The sequence below is a fragment of the Pristis pectinata genome, chromosome 3 (assembly GCF_009764475.1).
Source record: "Pristis pectinata isolate sPriPec2 chromosome 3, sPriPec2.1.pri, whole genome shotgun sequence".
Taxonomy (NCBI): Eukaryota; Metazoa; Chordata; class Chondrichthyes; order Rhinopristiformes; family Pristidae; genus Pristis; species Pristis pectinata.
In genome coordinates this window covers 133,366,609-133,379,162 of record NC_067407.1, presented here as the reverse complement: position 1 = coordinate 133,379,162, position 12,554 = coordinate 133,366,609, and the positions used below count along the sequence as shown (strand labels likewise).

The following is a 12,554-nucleotide window of genomic DNA, read 5'->3' as shown; positions in this document are numbered from 1 at the left end:
AAACATTCAAGGTTATGCTCACGTGGCCAATAATACATGCACCTCACGTGTGACAGACTGACCATCCACAACAAGGGTCCAGCCAACTTCCTCTGACTTTCAATAAAATCACCTTTGTTGAATCCCCCACATTAACCAGGAATAAATGAACTGACTATATTAATTCTGTAGCTAAAGTGGGGGAGTAAGTACTCTGTGGCAAAAGCCTTAACCCTGACTCCAAAGCCTTTCCATGACCCATTTGTCTGAATGAGTGCAGCTCACACATTCAAAGATCTCATTACCATCCGGATCAGAGCAGCCCATTTAATCAGCATCCCATCCGGTCCTTTAAATATTCCTTCCCCCACTATCTGCACACTATATCTGAACCATGTGCTGTCTACAAGGTGCACTGCAGAAACTTGCTAAGCTTCTTTGACACCTTGTCATAAACCTGCAATCTCTACCCTCTACAGAATAACAGGAATAGGCACAAAGAAGCACCTTCAAGTCACACACTATCCAGTCTTGAACATGTAATGACCAATATTTATAGCCCAGGCCTAACTATCTCCAATCTGAATGGCATATTAGCAGTCCATTTCAGAGGTGAAGAGATGCTGACCTTACACTGGGCCTGGTGTTACACATACTGGGGAAGGACAGCAGATCTTCTTCCCCAAAGGATATTACATTTCTAACAATCCGATCACATGGTCACCGCAAGCTCTTCATTCTAGATTTATTTAAATTATTGAATTTAAATTCCCCAGCTGGCTTGGTGGGATTTGAACTCACGTCTCTAGATCATTAGGTTTTTTATCCAGATTTCCAGTCCTTTGGCATAACCACCTAGTGTAATAGAGCAACACACAAAGGAGCTGGAGGAACTCAGTGGGTCAGGCAGCATCTATGGAGGGAAATGGACAGTTGACGTTTTGTGTCGGGACCCTTCATCAGGACTAGTACGTAGTGTAATAGATACTTCATTCTTCTTTGTAGCATCTGAGAAATCCATTGCAGACCTCTAAACAAGCTACTCAGAAAATCAAACGGCTTCTGTGCCTGGAGGAAATAAAGGAACAGTATTTTCTTCCTTTCACATTGAGCTACTCTCTCTCAGTTGTGGGTGATACGAATTCTGTGCTGTGTTGTTGTGGTTCAATTTAGATAACATGTGGATGTTTGGACTCGTTAGACTATCAAGATAATATCAGTTGGATTCAGAAGGGAAATAATTTGCTTTTATGTGAGAAAATGCTAAAGGCACTTTTAAGGGTGAAAGAAAAATACTACAGAGTAGCACATTTTAAATAAGAGGAGAAAAAATGTTGCAAATTATAATATTGCAACAGTATGCTCTCACCCCAAGGGAAAAGACAGTCTGGTATTTTTATTTTTAAAAAACAAAACAACATTTTGGAGCAAAAGCAATAGAAACTGGACAATAAGAGCATTCTCTCAAGTGGTGTCTTGCTGTTTAAACCAGACTTACAAGATTCCAACACTGGCAAGACTGCATTCCTCCACCTACCAGAAAAGTAAGCTTGCCAATACTTGACCAGGGAAAGTCATACAACAAATGTCGGACATTGTGAAGCTCCTGTAAACACAGTGCAAACAGAAAGTATATAATAATAAGTAAATATTATTTTGCAATCACATCAAAATTTATGAAATTGATTATCAGATGAATTCTGAATGCAGCTAGTACTTAACATTAATCAACCCCATACATTTTTCTACTAGCATCATTAAATGTACCTGATAGATATGCATTCCTTTCAAAGTGAGCCCAAGCACCACTGAGGGGTGCTCTTCCTTTTTGTCCTGTAATACAATAAATTATTAGTATGAGCAAAGGCAAAATGGTATTTACTGTTTAAAGTTGTAGAACTGATTCATTGGGAATATAATAGCTGGCCACTATTCTGTGCATTTCTGATTGCCACACCATAGGAAGAATGTGGAGACTTTGGAGAGGGTGCGGAAGAGGTTCACCAGGCTGCTGCCTGGACTGGAGTGGATTAGCTATAAGGAGAGGTTGGACAAACTTGGATTGTTTTCTCTGCAATGTCAGAGGCTGAGGGGCGACCTGATAGAAGTTTATAACGTCATGAGAGGCATAGATAGGGTAAATAGAGTCCTTTTCACCAGGGTGGAAATGTCAAATACTAGAGATCATAGGTTTAAAGTGAGAGGGGGAAAGTTTAAAGGAGATTTTCAAGGAAAGTTTTTCAACTCAGAGTGGTAGGTTCCTGGAACGTGCTCTTAGGGGAGGTGGTAGAAGCAGAAACAATGGCAATGTTTAAGAAGCATTTAGATAGACACGTGAACAGGCAGGGAATGGAGGGGTAAGAACTATGTGCAGGCAGATAGAGTTAGTTTAAATTGGCATCATGGTGGGCTGAAGGGCCTGTTCCTGTGCTGTACTGTTCTATGGACCAACATAAATTTTGGAACAAATTTCTGCACAACACCAAAGAATTTCAACAACTAATTGCTAACCATGTGCACGTAAGCAGAACAAAATAACCGCATGACACACAGGTTTCTGTAATACGTCATCATTCTCATGTCTACACAAATTCACTCGATCAGAATTCTGTTTACCTTGTATAGAATGTATGGTAAGCCAACCATTTTTGCCTTAGGAAACACTCTTAGCTACACCCAAGTGTACACATGTTATTGCTGATATTGAAATGTCTAAAGTCATGCAGAACAATATATAGTGCAGGTAGTGCTGCTATAATGCGATAGTTACTCTCCTAAGAAACCTCATGTTATAGGAAGTCATGATAAAGCAGAACAGGTTGTAGTTGCCTTCAAAGCAAGATTTAAATAGTTTTTCCCAATCACGATCACGCTATAACCAATGTGGCCCATGTAATGCAAATAATGTTCCCTAATCTATCAATCGCCATAGACAAGAGTTCAGAGTGAGCTAAGAACAAACTGCTGAAGGGACTCAGCGGGTCAGGCAGCATCTGTGGAGGGAAATGGGTCCAGATGAAGGATCTCAACACAAGATGTCGACTGTCCATTTCCCGCCACAGATGCTTCCTGACTTGCTGAATTCCTCCAGCAGTTAGTTTTTTGCTCTAGATTCTAGCATCCGCAGTCTCGTGTCTCCAGTTCAAAGTGAGAGTGGGATGGAGAATTAAAGTAACAAGCAGCTGGAACCTTTGTTACCTAAAGTAACAACCCTTGCGGACTGAATGGACCTGTGCAGTGGTTTTGCTGTCCTCAATGCCTCCTCCAAGTAGTGTTCGGAATGGAAGGGTACTAATTCATGAGTTGTGGGAGAGATTTCATCTGTGCTTTTGCGCTTGAATCTTAGCACTTCTCAGCTTGCAACGGCATATCACTGTGCACCATTATACAGTGCCTCAAGGAGGCGGCATCCATCATTAAGGCCCTTCACCATCTGGGACATGCCCTCTTCTGTTACTATCATCGGGGAGGAGGTACAGGAGCCTGAAGACCCACACTCAATGTTTTAGGAATAGCTTCTTCCCCTCCACCATCAGATTTCTGAACGGTCCCTGAACACTACCTTGTTATTCCTCTTTTGCACTATTTTATTTATTTTTGGGGCAGGCATGGTAGTGTAGCGGTTAGCGTAATGCTATTACAGCGCCAGCGACCCTGGTTCGATTCCGGCCGCAGTCTGTAAGGAGTTTGTACGTTCTCCCCGTGTCTGCATGGGTTTCCTCCGGGTGCTCCGGTTTCCTCCCATATTCCAAAGATGTACGGGTTAGGAAGTTGTGGGCATGCTATGTTGACGACGGAAGCGTGGCGACACTTGCGGGCTGTCCCCAGAACACTCTACACAAAAAGATGCATTTCACTGTGTGCTTCGATGTACATGTGACTAATAAATCTTATTATGTCTGCTGCCGCAAAGCAACAGATTTCAAAACCTGATTCTAATCTCTGGTGCAAAAGACAAGCGGAGACGTGACACAGGAGGTGGAGTCTAGGGCAGAGCCTGATTCTAGAATCAGAGACATACAGCATGAAACAGGCCAAAGAGAGCCTTAAGTCTAATGATTGGGAATATTTCACAATTCAACAAAAGACCAAAAAATTTGAAAAGGAAAAATGAAAAAAAAAGAGTAATCTGGCAAGAAACATAAAACAGATAAAACCCAAAAGTTAAAGAAGGTTCCTGACAGAGATGGGGGAAATTGCAGTGGGGAATAAGGAGATGGAAGATAAAATAAATAAATAATTTTGATTTATGTGTGTCTTTATGAAGAAGCCACAAAAAAATCTCTTGGAAATAACAGAGAACCGCAGGTCCAGAGAAAATGAGAAGCTAAAAGGAAATCAGTCCCAATATTGGATAAATGAATAGGACTGAAGACCAACAAACCTGATGGCATACGTTACAAGGTTCTGAAAGGAGTGGCTTTGGAAATACTCTTCCAAAATTCCATTGTTTCTATAGATTGGGAGGTACCAAATGTAATCTCCCTATTTCATATAGGAGGGAGAGAGAAAACAGGGAGCTATAGATCAGTTAGCCTGACTTCAATGGTAGGGAAAATGTCAGAGTCTATTACGAAGGAAGCGAAAACAGGGTACTTCCAAAATCATGATAGGACTGGGCAGAGTCAGCATGTATTCATGAAAGGGAAATCATGGTTAACAAATCTGCTAAGAGTTTTTTGAAGTTATAACAAATACAATAGGCAAAACAGAACCAGATGATGTGATGTATATGGATTTTAAGAAGGCCCTTGATAAGATGCCATACCAGACGTTCTAAAATAAAATCAGAACACAAGGGAATAGGGGTACTCTCCTTAGGATGTGTTAGTGGACAGATAACATAAAGTAGAAATAAATGGATCATTATCAGGCTGGGAGGCCGGGGCTCTTGGAGTGCCATAGCTGTCTGTAATCCATATCAATGACTTGGGTGATGGGACTGAGTATAATACATCCATGTTCATTGATGATATGGAGCTGGGAGCAGTGTAAGCTGTGAGGAAGATGCAGAGAAGCTCCAGGGAGACAGAGACAGTTTGAATGAATGGGCAAGGACATGGTAGAGGGAATATAATTTGGGAAGTAGTGAAGTCACCCAGCTTAGTAGAAAATTGAAAAGTGGAGTATTTCTTAAAGGGAGAGATTGAAATGTGTTCAGGGTGATCTTGTGCCAGAACCATTGTAAGTTAGCACACAGGTGTCACATGCAATAAGGATGGCATTAATATTGCCCTTTGTCACAAGAAAATTTAAGTACAAGTTCATAAACTTTTCTCTTCCTATATAAGATTTCTTTATTAGTCACATGTACAGCGAAACACACAGTGAAATGCATCTTTTGCATAGAGTGTTCTGGGGGCAGCCCGCAAGTGTCACCACGCTTCCGGCGCCAACATAGCATGCCCGCAACTTCCTAACCTGTACATCTTTGGAATGTGGGAGGAAACCAGAGCACCCGGAGGAAACCCACACAGTCACGGGGAAAAGGTACAAACTCCTTACAGATAGCGGTCGGAATTGAACCCAGGTCGCTGGCGCTGTAATAGCATTATGCTAACCACTACACTACCGTGCCTGCCCCTAAGGAAGGGTATACATGCAATATAGGAAGTTCAGTGAAGATTCCCCAGATTGGTCACAGGGATGAGTGCAGGGAGGGAATTGACAAGCGATTAGGGATTAAACAGACTGACTCGTATTCTCTACAGTAGAAAGATGAGAGATAATCATGTTGAGAGATAAAAAAATTCTTCTGGGACTTAAAAGCAAGAATGTAGGGATGATGTTTCTCTTGGCTGGGGTGTTTCGAACCGGGGTGAGGGGTCACAGTCTCGAAGTAAGAGATTGGTTATTCAGAATGGAAAATGAACGAGATTTCTTCACCCAGAGGGTAGTGAATCAGAATTAGAATTCACTACTCAAGAGGGCTGTGGGGATTTGGTCATTAAGTGGTTTCAAAATAGAGGTGGACAGCCTCTTAAGGGGATCAAGAGATATGGGGTTCGCACAGAAAGGTGATACTGAGGAAAAGGATTAACCGTGAATGTACGGAGCCGGCAGGAGTGAGTAACCTCTTCTGCTTCCGTTCTTTATGTCGTTATGTGAGAATGCCAACATCAGGGTGTTGTTTGTAAACTGCCTCTTCCAATTTTCTTGTCAAAGTGAGATGTTACTGAGGATCGACTGGTATGAGTGTACTTCGTCTCAACTTGATAATTATTACAACTTGGTAGCTTCCTCGGTAACGCCAGACCTATTGTGACTTACTAAGCAGACCAGCTAAGGATGGCAGGGTTCCTTCTGTGAAGGACATCAGTGAGCTGGTCGTTCTCGCATGCTGTTTTTACCAATGCATGGTGTTCATTTGCACATGTAATTTTTCAAAAATAAATTCAAATAAGCAAATTTCCTTGGTTAGATTTCAGCTCCAAATTTTGCATCATTAAAGCAGGTCTCTTAACTAATAATCATAACATTGTGCCTTCTTTGTCAAGTTATTTTTAAAGTCAACATCTACAATACCTTAATGGCATTATTCATACATTAGAAACTATTATTTAATGTACCTTAGTTCTTTTTTTTAAAACCTTAGGCCATTTTTAAACTTCATTTTTTTTCAAGCTCAACTCCACCAATCCCAAGACCTATATACGAGAAACTGTAGCACCCATTAGCGTGCATAGACTAAACTACTCAATTGCTAGCTGAGGAAAATAGGTTTTCTTTTTAAAGCTTCAACACACATAAAATTTATTTTAATAGCAACCATTTCTCCTCCTACTTTAACAGTTTAATAGCTTAACAATAAGAGAGAATGAAAAGAAAAACCTTTTCCTTACTTTCTGAAGCCGGTAGTAATGAACAGGCACATCCTCTAAAAGACAAGCCTCTTTAATAAACCTCAGCATCCCCTCTTTAGGAGTCAGTCCACGCTGCTCTCTATGCATTTTTGGAACATGCTTCAAAATATACTCACAGCCCCTTTTTCGAATTACCTATGTGCAAGAAGGCAAATATTATTACATGTTTTAGTTAAAGCTCTGAACACCACAATTAATATGGTCAATAATAAAATGGAAAATGCTGGAGGTATTCAACAGGTCAGGCAACATCTGTAGAGGGAGAAATAGAATTAAGGTTTCAGGTCAGTGACCTCATCAGCTCTGAGAGAAGTCAGAGATGTGAATGGTTAAGGTTGTTGGAAAGTCAATAGCTGCAGAGGTTTGCTTTTGAATTGACATACATTGTTCATTTTTCATTGTTAACACTGGTGAAAAATGTGAAGTAAAATATAACAATGGATGCTGTTTGCTTCTTTTTAAATAAGCTATTTAATTGTTTATTAACATAAGTTTCAAAACTCATGGGGCCAATATTGGGTGCACAGACCATCTGAAAACCTGTTCTGACAGGCTAGGGATGCCAAAGGGAGCTCAGAGCTTTCGGTTATAATTGCAACAAGAATGCAATTTAAGATTTTGTCCTTTCCACTTGCAAAGAATATTTTTGTAATAAGAGTAGGGTGACGATTTGGGTTTAGAAATCTGTCCTCCATTATATATGCATTGAATTCATGACATAGTAACCTATGCACATTGGAGTCTCTTCTGATTTCAATGTAACTACATTTCAGATGAGTTCAATATACATATGCATTTAACACTAGAATACAGGAATGAATTTCTACCCCCTGGTATTTACTGGTTCAATACTAGTAGAGATGATACAAAGTAGGCATTACAGAAATCAACTCAGTTTAAATACGTGTAATACTTCTTTCCCTGTAACGCAGCAACACTGCATTACTAAATCAGGTGACAAATCCCTTGGTGATTCACACCAACAAAGATTATGGAGAGAAGTTTATCATTCAAAAACCTTTGAGTACACGTGTGAGCACTGGGCACTTTTGTGTTCATCTCTACACATTCAGATCTGCAGAAGTCTTTGCCTTTGTGTACAAGCTTTATGCTCGTGACCAGAGATGAATCTCTCCCCTTTTATTCTGCATGGCCAGATTTCATACAAAGTCATTACCCAGTGGTAGAAGAATCCTTAAAAACAAACCGCAAGATAGGAAGGAAAGTATCAGGATATATTGATGAAGAAATGCCAAGGTTGAAAATTGCAGCAGCTTTGAAAGTGGACTCCTTGTGGACTTAGAATCATAGTCATAGAGCACTACAGCACAGAAACAGGCCCTTCGGCCTATCTAGTCCATGCCGGCCTGGTTTTCTGCCTAGTCCCATCTACCTGCACCCGGTCCATAGCTCTTCATACCTCTCTCATCCATGCACCCATCCAAACTTCTCTTAAATGTTACAATTGAACCCGCATCCAACACTTCCACTGGCAGCTCATTCCACACTCGCACCACCCTCTGAGTAAAGAAGTTTCCCCTCAGATTCCCCCTAAATATTTCACCTTGTCCAAAGCTGTATTCCAGTGGAATGGGAGCACACCGTGGAGGCATCTCACATTTGGGGTTTAGCAACTGGTGTATCTGCTCTCTAAACAATACACCTCAACAGCTGAATTTGGTTTAAGGACACATATGAGGAAGTGTTTCAGGAAATAAGGAAGCCAAATCACGATCAAGCGACGTACATTAGGTGGACAAAAAGTAAAAGACTGCAGAAGCTGGATATCAGGTAGTGTTTGGCTGAAAAAGGTAGCTGTCAATTAAATGTATGTATTAGGTTGTAAACAACTCTGGAGCCAGCAAGATGAACAAACTATTTGAACAGCATTCTGATGTATATTTTAAAACCTCAGAATCACTTCATGATATAATACAGAAGGTGATAATTCAGTCCATTTTGCTGGTGCCAACTCTTTGAAAGAGTTGTCCAATTAATCTCCTGTTCTCTTGTACCCTTGTGTATTTGTACAATTCACCTTTGGAAGTTAAATTTCACCTGTGACGTGCCTACTCCATTTCACTTGACCATTGTCACCATCCCATAATCGCTGATTTACCTCCTCTATTTCCTACACTTCCAACTTCCATGTAATCTGCAGATTTGGAAATGAAACCCTAAATACACAAATCCAATTATTTATTATACATCAAAAAGAGCAGTAGTCTGCAATGTAGACTTCACTGCAGTCTGAAAAATGATCTTTCACCACTACAGTCTGCTTTCTGTCCATGATGCCAATGTCCCAGGGTGAAATGTAGAGGGACAGTATACAGTAAATGGCAGAATCCTTCAGAGCATTGATCTTGCGATGCAAATCCATAGCTCCCTGAAAGTGACAAGTAATTAGGGTGGTGAAGAAGGCTTGCCTTCGTTAGTTGAGTAATTTAGTATATAGTTGGGAAGTCACGTTACAACTGTGTATAACTTTGGTTAGGCAACATTTGGAGTAGTGTGTGCAGTTCTGGTTGCCGCACTACAGGAAAGATGTGGAGGCTTTGGAGAGGGTGCAAAAGAGGTTCACCAGGACGTTGCCGGATTAGAGCGTATTAGCTGCAAGGAGAGGTTGGACAAACATGGATTGTTTTCTCTAGATCGTCGGTGGTTTATAGGTGACCAATGCTAAGGCATCACCTATCCTTTACCTCATCTCATTTAAAACAAAATGGACAAATTGCGTTCGATTCAATTCCCATTTCTGGATTTTTTTGCCTTTTAACTTTTGGTTAACTCCATCCTGCCACCTGTTTTGGGAGTTAAGATTTAGCCCATAATCTCCATACTGCACTTCTGATAGAACAGAAGAAATACCTAATTGAGGAGTTTAAAAGAAAAAAAAATCAGGATTGGAACATACTGTATATAAACTAAACAACTGTCAGCAGCTTAAAAGTATTAAGTGGCTCATTTATTTCCTATAAGCTATTAGACTCTGAAGTACATTTAAAATATATACAATTCAGGATGTTACTACTTTATGAAATGTGATCTATCAAATGGGTTTCAAGTACTCTGGAAACAGACAATTTATCTTGGAAAAAAAACTAACATCCAAATCTCAATTTTCTTTTGTAGATGCTTTAAAATTTGTACATTGCTAATCTTCAAATACTGAAAATGAGCAATCAGATGAATTATTCTTACCCATTGAGGGAAATAGCTCTGAGGTTCAAAGTAGTTTCCAGTGTGGACATTCTTTTTGTAGTTTCCCAAGTCAGCCTGCAATGCATACGCTGTAAGCAAGAAGTAGGCTTCCTCTTTGCTTGTGCAGCAGGAGTTTAAAACTTGTTCTTTAGTTGACAATAATAGAAGTGCCTTGCCTTTTTATCACTGTAGGAAGATGGAACATTTTACCACAGTTAGTTAATGAAGCAAATAGTTGCTGATGAACTAATGTTGATGGTGGTTACCTGCAGGTTGAGAATATTTTAAATAGCATTCATAATCCAGGTTACAAAACTATGTGTAATTGAACAATGGAGACCAGGCAATGTCTCACTCCATTAACCCTGGTTAGATAAGTGCTGGCAGTCTCCTAAGAGTGTCTGCGGTGGTTGGGGACCAATTTGATACATTTCTCTTGACTGTTATCCAGTACAATCCTCAACAACTCCTGGAAGACGTTCTTCTTGGATATCAGGTGATCATTGAGCTTGACAGTGATGTATCCCAACAATTATTGATTTTTACTGGAGGATCAGTCATTTAAGAGAAGTGGAGGGCAAATTCCCTTGTGGGGGTGTGAATCAAAGATCAAAGGGGAGAAAAGTGTTCTAAGAATTGGAAGGGGGAAGATATTTGCTTAAAATCAGCCAGCAAGGATTTCAACCACTAACCCTGCCATTCCCTGCCACAACAATCACAGGTACCAACAGCTAAACAATACACCCAGCTGCACAACAGGAAGGAACCTTAACACTATCTTCCCTTAAACCAGCTGTCGGGGGTAAAAGTAGAAATGTGCTGGAAATGCAACACCATTGTCCAACTCACAAGTGCGATATTGTTTCAAAATCGGGAACATTCAGTGACCCATAGAATCATTTCCAGCATGGCTCTTGCTTCCTTCTTTCATGTAAATAATTTAGTCCCAAACACTGCTGTGCTTGGGATAAGTATCTGCTTCCATTCCCAGACTTGCCGGGCAATGGAAGCAGATACTTGCCCCAAACACAGCAGATGCATTATCAGTACTGCCAGCTCCCTTACTTTCATAAGACATTTAGATTGTTCTTTTTTTTTATATAGTGTAAAATAAGACCCAGAAAGTGTTTCTGGAAGGATGCACTTGCTTTATTTTTGTAAGGCCACCGTTAAATAGGAAGTCTGTACCTTATTACTTTGCCATTTTCTACATAGTACTGCACTCTTAAACAAACGACGAATGGAACACCAAACTTCTCATCATTCTGTTGAAAAAAGATAGGAGAGGATAGAAATAAGTGAGATTATTGGAGCATAATCAAGTATTTATGCCAAGGTTAAAATCTTGTTCGTACTTTAACCCCCCAGAGTGAGAATAGGGGTTGCGGTTGAAGAACCATTCAACAAAATAGAGGAGGTTGCGGCTGAAAAACCATTCAATAAAACTATTGTTTCTTGGTTTGATTTGAGGAACCAATAGGGGAGATATGGGTTGAATAATCATTCAACAAAATCACTGTGTTTCTTGGTTTGATTTGAAGTAATCCGAGTTAAAATAATGTATGCCACAGATATATTTATAGTACACTTAACATTGGGCTGGCTTATGTTGATCTTCAACCTACAGTTCTCTATGCAGAAGTCAAAAATGATGCATCTGAACTCCTCTCAGGGGTGGATAACAAACACGCTGAGCCAAGGGGCATCCAGTCCCTTAGCTTTATTCCAAAGATGGCTGAGAAACATACTGCAGTCCTGTTCAGTTGATTGGGCCGCTGACCTTGAATGAGCCTTTTTTCACACAGAGGGTGATGAGTATCTGGAACGAGCTGCCAGAGGAGGTGGTGGAGGCAGATACAAGACTTTTGGACAGGTACTTGGAGGGATACAGACTTAATGCAGGCAAATGGGACTAGCATAGATAGGTGTGGATGAGATGGGATGAAAGGGCCCGTTTCTGTGCTGTACAGTTGTATGATTCTATGGAATGGTAATTCCAGGGAAGTAGTTTGTTTTTACTTTTAAATTACTCAATATTTTCAATTTCTTTCTCTTGGAAGATTTTTAGTAAATTTATTATGTTTTTACTATTTTCATGAATTAGTTAAATCCATTTGAACAATTTTTAAGTGACTAATGATCAGAAAGAGGAAAAACTGTCTTTGATAGCAGTGAGCAGCCTGACCTGCCAGCTGAGGCCTCTTTGACACTCACAGCTCTGCTCTGCAGGTGGGGCACAACATCAGGGCCCCCAGCTCAACCAGCCACGCAGGGCCACAAGAGGTGCAATCTGTGTGATACGAGTGTCAAGCTTCAGCAACACAGGAGAAGCACTGTGAAAGACAATCAAAGATGTCAAAGTGCAAAATTATGTTAGGGAGAAACTTCACAGAAACAGTGAATTCTGAAGGGCATTTCAGAGCTTGAGGGTCAGGTTGTTGCAAGCAAGGTGACAAATATTAAGCATCCAATCATGATCAGACACTAAGCTTCAGCCTCAACATCAGA

General features: G+C 40.4%; 1 protein-coding gene across 1 annotated transcript in view; it reads right to left on the bottom strand.

The window, feature by feature from the left end:
- zgc:172136 (uncharacterized protein LOC566376 homolog) overlaps positions 1 to 12,554 on the bottom strand; it is a 40,469-nt gene that overhangs the window by 20,663 nt on the left and 7,252 nt on the right. The window contains 6 exon segments of the mRNA XM_052011268.1: positions 1,517 to 1,585; positions 1,747 to 1,812; positions 6,822 to 6,977; positions 10,047 to 10,192; positions 10,195 to 10,232; positions 11,235 to 11,311. Coding sequence (XP_051867228.1) covers positions 1,517 to 1,585; positions 1,747 to 1,812; positions 6,822 to 6,977; positions 10,047 to 10,192; positions 10,195 to 10,232; positions 11,235 to 11,311 — 552 coding nt within the window.